The sequence below is a fragment of the Eupeodes corollae genome, chromosome 1, assembly GCF_945859685.1.
Source record: "Eupeodes corollae chromosome 1, idEupCoro1.1, whole genome shotgun sequence".
In the NCBI taxonomy this organism is placed as follows: Eukaryota; Metazoa; Arthropoda; class Insecta; order Diptera; family Syrphidae; genus Eupeodes; species Eupeodes corollae.
In genome coordinates this window covers 136,048,322-136,057,107 of record NC_079147.1, presented here as the reverse complement: position 1 = coordinate 136,057,107, position 8,786 = coordinate 136,048,322, and the positions used below count along the sequence as shown (strand labels likewise).

Below are 8,786 nucleotides of genomic sequence, written 5' to 3'. Positions count from 1 at the left end.
GGTTAAATGCCACACATACTTGATTTACTTTATGAATCAGCTGTTCGCTTACGTTTGTAAGCTCCTGAGGATTTATATCTTTATATTGGTGTTCATTGTTGCTGCTGGTCATTTGTTGTTGCTCACTGTTCACGAAAAACTTACATTATTAACTTAAATTCCAAACTTTTACTGTTTAGCAGAGAAAAAAGAGGTGCCTTGACGTTTAGAGCTGGGTCAATATAACACCGAAAGCTTACCGTGTTTGACGTATCAGAACGCGCAGGATGGCGACGCTTTACATAGTGCTTGAATATATTAGATTTAGATTAGATTATATTTTCATTATTTCTTAACACATTTTTAATTTTAAAAACCACAATTAGCAATATGCCAATGCCGTCTGACGTCTGCCAGGTTGACAAGTTTTTGGAAAACTTATATATGAACCTGGAAAACTCACGCTTTACTTAGGCTTTTTAAAAGTTTTGCAAGACCTTGACATTATTCTCAGTGTGAAAAGGGTATTATGGATTTATTACAGATAGTAATCGAACAGAACTACGCCTATTCCCAACATCAAACAAACCTTTTCAAATCATCAGATTGTCAAATTGACAACAACGTTTGTTTTCCAAAAAGATCTTGAAGAATCAACAACAAAAAACTATGTCGGTTGAATTTGCGAAATTAAATCTATATGAATACCTCGGTGTGGATGTCGATGCCCAAGAGGCAGATATTCGAAAAGCATATCGAAAAAAGGCACTTGCCTGCCATCCGGACAAAAATCCAGACAATCCAAAAGCAGCTGAGACCTTTCATATACTTTCACGAGCCTTAGAAGTTCTTACTGACACAACAGCAAGAGCAGCTTATGACAAAGTTTGGAAAGCAAAAAAAGCAGCCCAATTCCGAAATCAACAGCTAGATAGTAAAAGACAAAAATTAAAAGCTGATTTGGAGCAACGCGAACGGGATGCAATTGTTATTAGTCAGTATAACTCCAAAGGGTACTCAACAACGCCAAAAACCGATGAACAAATACTTCAAGAACAAATCGATCGACTGCGTAAAGAGGGCTCTAAATTGCTTGAAGAAGAATTGTCTTCTATGAACCGTGAGTTAAAGAAGACCTTATCGACACAAGCTTCTAAATTTGATTCTACTCTGCATCGTATTAAAATCAAATGGAAGGCAGAAAAGGGTGATACGTCAAACGGAGGCTACTCTGAGGCAAAGTTATTGAATTATATTAAAAAGTATGGGGAAATTGAGGCTTTTGTTATGTCCAAGAAGAATGGTAGTGCATTGGTAGAGTTTAAAACACTAGAATCCAGTGAAATGGCCTTGTCATATGAGAAAGGCGATCTAAGTAATCCCCTGACTTTGGACTGGGTTACACCACCTCCGTCTAAACAAGCAAACAGCAATAGCCATCTTGGATCATCAAATGACTTTGAAAGTTTAGTTTTAAGGCAATTACGACAGGCTGAAGAACGCAAGCGTCTTATTGAACAAATGCAAAAAGAAGACCAGGAGACTTCATAGAAATTGTTCGTTACTAGTGTTAGACCGTAGTATAATGTTTTAAAAAAATGTGAATAAAAATACAAAATGATTGTTATATATACTTGTATATGTAGATATAATTATTTAATTCAACCGATTTTTTTGTTTTTATTCTTTTCTAAATCAAGCTGCACATGCACATATAATGATAGCTGGGAGCTTAATTTGAGAGCAATGATATCTTTTGCCGGAAAAAGCAGATTTTCAGAAAATAGAAATAGCTAAAAACTCCTGAAATACCAATAAAATATTCCTTTTTTAAATACTGATGATTTGATAACAAAGCAGGATAACTGAAAACTGAGATGAAAAACGGCGATTATTTAAATGAACTGGAATGTTATTTTGGAGTAAAGAATTTGGAACTATAAAAATACACTGATACAAATAAAATATTGTGCCTTTGAAAATATAAACATAGGATCAAATGTGTGTGTACAGAACCGCAACACGCCTAGAGTGATGGAGGCAGTAATTTGCCACTTAACTTTTTGTTTTGTTTGAATTTTCCTTAAAATTCTTTGAGTTTTGGTTATAAAATTTATTTTATCTTATTATTTGCAATGTCTACACTTTAGAACTATTTCCTTGCATAAAAAAAAAAAAAACTGAAAAGAAAAGTGAATCTTATGTAGTCGACTAGTAGTTGGCCAATAGAGTCTTCAGTAGTCGGCACATGTTAGGTTCTGCATTTTGAACAAAGTAATCAAATAAACAAAACTTATTATTAACAAACCTTACACTCAAAAAAAAAACACAAAATTACTTTAATCATTGACATACTAAATATATATATTCTGAGACTATGGAAAAAAGCAAACATTTATAAGAAATTTATAGCAAGAATAGGTTTCCGGCTCTCAAAAAATATTTGATTTTGTATGTCAACTCACATTTCTCAAAAACTACCCCTCCCGCCTAACAGTGGGATATAAACCCCATCTCTCACAATTTGTTTCTTTTTCTTTTGTAAAAAAAAGTTATCTAATTTGTTTAACAACTGTATTCTCTTAGTATTTTAGTTAATTCTTTTGCCCTAAGATCTTAGAATATGATTGTATGATTCCAGATTTTTGAAAATCTTTTGTTCGACGCTCGAGGTTCGAAACTTAATCATTAATAAGGCCAACATCATTAACAAGTAACCAAAAAATCAGAACTACTGGATTTAACCCATGGTCTGATGTACATATGTATGTACAGTGGTAGCCACACAATTAGAAAGTAATATAAGTATGCATAACTTTTTTAAAAGAAATTTCTTCTTCTTGAAAAGAGGTTTAATTTATAAAGAGTACACATTAAATAATGAAAAAAAGCTAGACAATATTAAATATAAAAATAAACATGTATATATTTCAAATTTTGTGTGGCCATACAGTTAGAAACAGAACATATGAAATGGTATTTCATTAAAAAATCTTCAATTTAACATAAAGTAAGTATTAATATTTTGTAAGGAATCCTTTACTTGTATAACCGCAGCCAACCTTCGTTCCATACTTTTAACCAGAGCGCGGTATCTTGATGTTTTGGAAAAGCTCGTTCGAATTTTTAGATTTTTTGGACTTTAATCCTCTCTCGACGTCTGCCCATTTTTTTCAATCGGATTCAGGTCCGGACTTTGCACGGGCCAATCCAAACGTGCAGTGTGTTTCGGATCGTTGTCCTGCTGAAAAACGTAACTAATGGGCATGTGTGCGAATAAATAAGGCTCCATGACATTTTTCAGTATGCCTTTATAAACGTGTTGACCCATACGACCGTTTATCCTTATTAACCAAAATGTTACACCAGTCGTCCCGTGGATTACATACATATGTAATCCAATTTAAAATTAGAACTAAACCAAGATGCTTTAATTTGTTCAAATTTATTTTGGCTTTACAATTTAATTACATGTTATATTAGGTCAAATAATTAGCATGTGCTAACTATTTAACTGTAATTACTAAAAGAGACAAAAAGTCCCACCACCAGTTTTTTTAGGAATACTCCATTTTGTATGAGTGATTACAATACTACAATACAATACTAATCCACTTCAAGAAAATGCACCCCAAACCATTATGTTTCCTCCTCCATGTTTCACGGTCTTCAGCGTGTATTTCGGGTCTTATTCTTTTTTCTAAGGAGGTCTAACGTACACTTTACCGTCTGACCCAAACAAATTGAACTTAGAGTCATCACTCCAGAGTATTTTTTTTTTCAAAACTGTAAGGTTTTAATTGAGTGCAGTCTAGCGAAAGTCAATCGTGCCTTAAGGTTCTAAGAGGCGTCGCCTTATGGTTCTAACTGTCAGTTCTCGACGATTGGGGCGTAACAATATCTTTTATCTTACCAGAAGTCAAGAACGGATCGACTTTGCTAATTCTCATGCATGACTTATTTTTACCCATTTTTTCACTGTATTATAATTAATATTGTAAAAATAATAATGAAAAGAATCAACTCACATCGATAAAAAAGACGAATTTAAAACAAATTCCATGATTTTAGTTGTCGTTTCTAATTTTCTATCCAGCAAAAAATGTCGACTTTAAATAAATTCCCTAAAATAACCACGTTTTGACAACTTCCCGTTCCCGCGTTCAGGAAAAAACATGATTGGAATACACATGGCAGCCATTATCGACTAACGGTACTATAGCCAAACACAGTGGTGCTTAAAAAAATCTTATTGATGAAAATATTAACAATATCTCGTTTCTAAATGTGTGGCCACAACTGTACATATATAGAATATAGTTACTGAAGTTTCCAGAGATTTGGACCAAGGCAAACTTTATTTAAAAAGACCACTCAATAATGGTTCTCTGCCTTCAATAAAAAGTGGATCAGATAATGTAGGCCTTGCGTTGTTTTCCTATTATAAATATGGTGCCCATGTCAACTCACTTTCATTAAAAGTTGCCTCAAACATTTTTTATCAATCAATCTCAATCTTAACGCTGCAAAGTTACGATTTTTTTAAATTTAACAACATGTATTCGTCTTAAGGCCAAATTAAAACAAATCTACCGATAGGAGAAGGGTCATATGCAATTCTGTTAAACAAGAAAGGCTACTAAATATGTCGGTTTTACACTAAAATAAAACCGATATTATTTGCCGCAAAACACACAGCGTCGTTGTTGAAGAAGCTGATGTATACTCGCCTTTAATTATTACCAATCTTACTAATTCTGTTGTAATATCTGAAGCATAGACGGAGCTGCTGTAGATGTCAAACTCACCAGCTGCGCCATCGCGGCAATTTCCTCATAGTGTCTTCACCAGCAAGGAACTTGCTCCGACGCTGTGTGTTTTGCGGCAAATAATATCGGTTTTATTTTAGTGTAAAACCGACATATTATTTACCTACCGAAACACACAGCGTCGTTGTTGAAGACCTGTCTGTTATCTGCTGGTGTTTGCCCACAACGCTATGATGAATGTTTTTTTTTTTTTTTTTTTTTTTTATTTTTATAAATAATTCAACTAATTACAAATAAAGAAATTCATTTTTTAATAACATAAAAGTCTCCGTGACTATCATATAACATAACTTAAAATTTTATAATTATATTGGCTTAAAGTTTTTAAAAAGAAAAGTTGAACTTAGGTTAGTATTTGAACTTATCTCTCTGCAGTAATGCTTTCGGAACGTATTCTCAGTACTCCAGTTTCCTCTTGATAAAATTTCATCTAATGGTTGGTTCTCTAGCCAACCCAATGAAGCAACCGCTGCTCTGAAACTTCCTGGAGGAGCACCAACGCCCGCATCTTTTAAGACAGTGCGAATCCAGCTTCCAATTACTGTTCTTGATGCCGACTTTACCGGTCCATGAATGGTTATGAACAAGCTATCTAAGTTGCTCTGGAGAGCCCTCCTAGCTTGAGATAGTCTAATCAACTGTTTTATCCAAAAAACAGGACAGACATTCTTATTTTCATGGCAAATTAACTGCCAACTAGACTGCCTGTGTCTGGCTGAATCAGTCTTGGATCCGAATGAGGGATGCAAAATTATATTGCCATCATTCTCTATGTAGTTATCGCATGATATTTTCAAAAGTGTGAGGTCATGAACTCTTCTACCTGACGCTAAGAGTAGAATGGAAGCTGTTCGCCTCGAGGTTTTGAATTACAAAGGGGGGCTCCAGCGCTCGAGCTCTGAGATCGGACATCCAGAAGGTCTGGTCCCCTTCTGGTGACACAATTAGGTACTTCCCGTGAGATCGGTTCAAGTGTGCTAGAACCCTCGGCATTAAGTTGGGCGGTGGGAAAATCCAACCTAGGCAATAATCCCAACTCCGGCTGAAAGCATTTATGTAAGCTGCGGCCTGATCTTTGCAGTCTATTGATACATAGTTGTCGAGAACTTTTGCTTCTTTTGAAGCAAAGAGATCTATCTCTGGAATTCCCCATTTTTTGAAAACTTCCGCAGTTGCTTGGGGTAGAAGATGCCATTCCGGCGTCGGACGACCTCTTGACAATCTGTCGGCTATTCCGTTGTATCTTCCCGGAAGATAAAATGCGGATATTGTTATATTGAGCCGATCGACAAGCTGAAGGAGTTGGTATGTTAAACTTAAAAGGTTCACTGATCTTGTGCCTCCTTCTTTCCGTATGTAAGCAATCAAAGTTCGATTGTCTGACTGCAGAAGAATATGTGCGTCTTTCAGAACTGATGCCCTCTTGTCTATTGCCATGAAAACTGCGTACATTTCCTTTAAATTGCAATGCCATTTTTTCTGATCTTTCGACCACTGACCTGATAAGACTGTTTCGTTCAGATGAGCACCCCATCCTGTATCTGAAGCATCCGTTGCCAGAAAATGTGTCACTTCTTTTTTGTGTATTAACTCGTCCTTCGTTAACGCTTGGAGCCACCAATCTATCTCTTTCAGAGCCCTCCGAGGGATGATGAGTTTTTGTCTCGGACGTTTGTCGTACTGCCTTGAAAAAATCTGAAGGTAACGAGAATGGAGTCGACCTCTGGGCACTACAAAACTGGCGAAATTTAATTGGCCCAGTATCTGCTGCAACCGATGCAGATTGCAACACTTTAAATTTGACATTATCTGAAGGGAAGATCGAATCTTCTCCACCTTTTTTGCTGGTAGGAACATAATGTTTTTGAAAGTGTTCCAAGTAATTCCAAGGTACTCCAATTCTTGACTTGGAATAAGGACTGATTTTTTGAAATTTATCTCCCAGCCAAGTTCCTCTAGAATTCGAACGGTTTCCGCAACCTGTGTTTCTAGTATGGAGGGGTCCTGATTTACTAAAAGGAAGTCGTCCAAATAAACTAACACTCGCATACCTCTTTTGCGTAGGATCTCCGCGATCCAGCAAGTTAGTGCTGAAAACACTCTTGGAGCCGAAGCAAGGCCAAACGGCAGACAAGTCAGTTGAAGGAGCTCTTCCTTGTACATTAATCTTAAGAAACGTCGATGGCTCTCTGCTATTGGCACATGGAAATATGCTTGAGAAATATCCACTTTTATCATCCAATCTCTTGGTTGCAAAAACTCTGGAATCGCAGAGTGAGAAATTAGTTTGAATGTTTTTACATTCACGTAACAATTTAGGGCTCGCAAGTCGAAAATCGGACGAAGACCTCCATCCGACTTCCTTATTAAGAACATTTTTGAAAGGAAACTTGGTCCAACTTCCGAAGGGGGTTCTAAGATTTTCAGTTTTTTCATCTCTGTAATCTGCATGTCCATTTTGTCTGAAAATGCTGTTGCAAACTTGATCCGAGTAGCTCTTGAAGGGTATGTTAAATGGGGTTTTTTGCAAAACGGGATTCTTGTTCCTGAAATAGTTTTTAAAATAAAAGAGTTTGCACCCAAATCCTTCCAGCTTTCTTGGTAAGCTTGCAACTGACCCCCTCTGAAAGTTGAACCTGAATCATTTATTGTCTCTGTCGTGTTCTTTGGAACGAAAGGAAGAATTAAACTTTTTGCGTTGGCCCTTATTTGAGTTGTTTACTTTCTGGTCTTTATGATTATACTTGTAATGCTTTCGAGAACCCACTCTACTATCAACTGCGTTTCTTCTACTCTGGATGTGGACTAGCTTTGGAGTAAAAGTTTTCTTTTCTCTAACGTGAGACGAAACACTAAGCCATGACTGCACTCCCCCCAATGACTGTATTAAGGAAGACAATTCCTGTTTATCGAAAAGGTTCTCAGCACTAGGATTTACACCTCTAAGGGCAACTTGGACGTTCTTATTAGCTATTTCACCCACTAGCCTTTCTCTCCGCACCTCAATGCATTCTGCTCTCTTGCCACAGACCACCTGAAGTGCCAGTTCAGAGATCTTATAAGAAGCAGACGAAGATCCGAATATTGCAGTGAATTGTTCATAAAGAGTATTTGGGTTCAATTCATTCGGTGATTTAAACGCCCAATCAATAATAGACTGCAACCCGGACTTGAGTAATGACTTTTGTTCCAATAATGCATTTGACAATGCGGCCATTACTTGTTCTGTTGAAGCGAGGTAATCTTTTCCCTTATTTAGGGTACATAACTCATCGTTCACTTTTAGTTCCACAAAACCCGGGGTCGCAGCTAATGATTTCATAGCTTTAGAATACCTGACGCTCCTCCATGTAGGCAAACCAAAGTGCTGCAATTGCATTAACTCTTTCAGATTTTCTTGTTTAGCTGGCTGAACTAAATTAGAATCGCATTCCGTATGCAACTCACCCAGGTCTAAAGTTCTCCGTGAACTTTCTGGATTATATAAAAAGGAGGAGGTACTCGGCTGGTTGGGTGTCATAATGTCCTGTGGTAAAAGCATACTTACATACTGCGAAAGCTGACAAACCTGGTCCATTAGATCATTTACCCGTTGATCCATAGAAGAAACATGTTTGGACATGTTTTTCTTTCTTTTATTTGGAGGAGGTGAAGCGACGCCTTCACTTTCGGAAGAAGATGGTGACGATTCCGACGAGTCGCTCCTTTTTCTCGAATGCTCGTCATCACTAATTTTATCTTTAGCTTCGCTCATAATAAATGATAATTTAAACTTGAAAATAATTTTAAAAATCTGGACTGATCCTTATCACAACCGTACAGTTATCGAGTACACAACGCTATGCGGAAATTGCCGCGATGGCGCAGCTGGTGAGTTTGACATCTACAGCAGCTCCGTCTATGCTTCAGATATTACAACAGAATTAGTAAGATTGGTAATAATTAAAGGCGAGTATACATCAGCTTCTTCAACAACGA

At 36.8% G+C, this 8,786-nt stretch overlaps 1 protein-coding gene across 1 annotated transcript; it reads left to right on the top strand.

The window, feature by feature from the left end:
* Positions 1-593: 593 nt before the first annotated feature.
* On the top strand, positions 594-1,608 carry LOC129939349 (dnaJ homolog subfamily C member 17). The gene has a single exon (XM_056047326.1). The coding sequence runs from the start codon at positions 649-651 to the stop codon at positions 1,528-1,530; it is 882 nt and encodes a 293-aa protein (XP_055903301.1). The 5' UTR covers positions 594-648; the 3' UTR covers positions 1,531-1,608.
* The last annotated feature ends 7,178 nt before the right edge of the window (positions 1,609-8,786 follow it).

Bases quoted from the DNA above. Each gene is read 5' to 3' on its own strand.
- LOC129939349 (XM_056047326.1), top strand. From the start codon at position 649: ATGTCGGTTGAATTTGCGAAATTAAATCTATATGAATACCTCGGTGTG.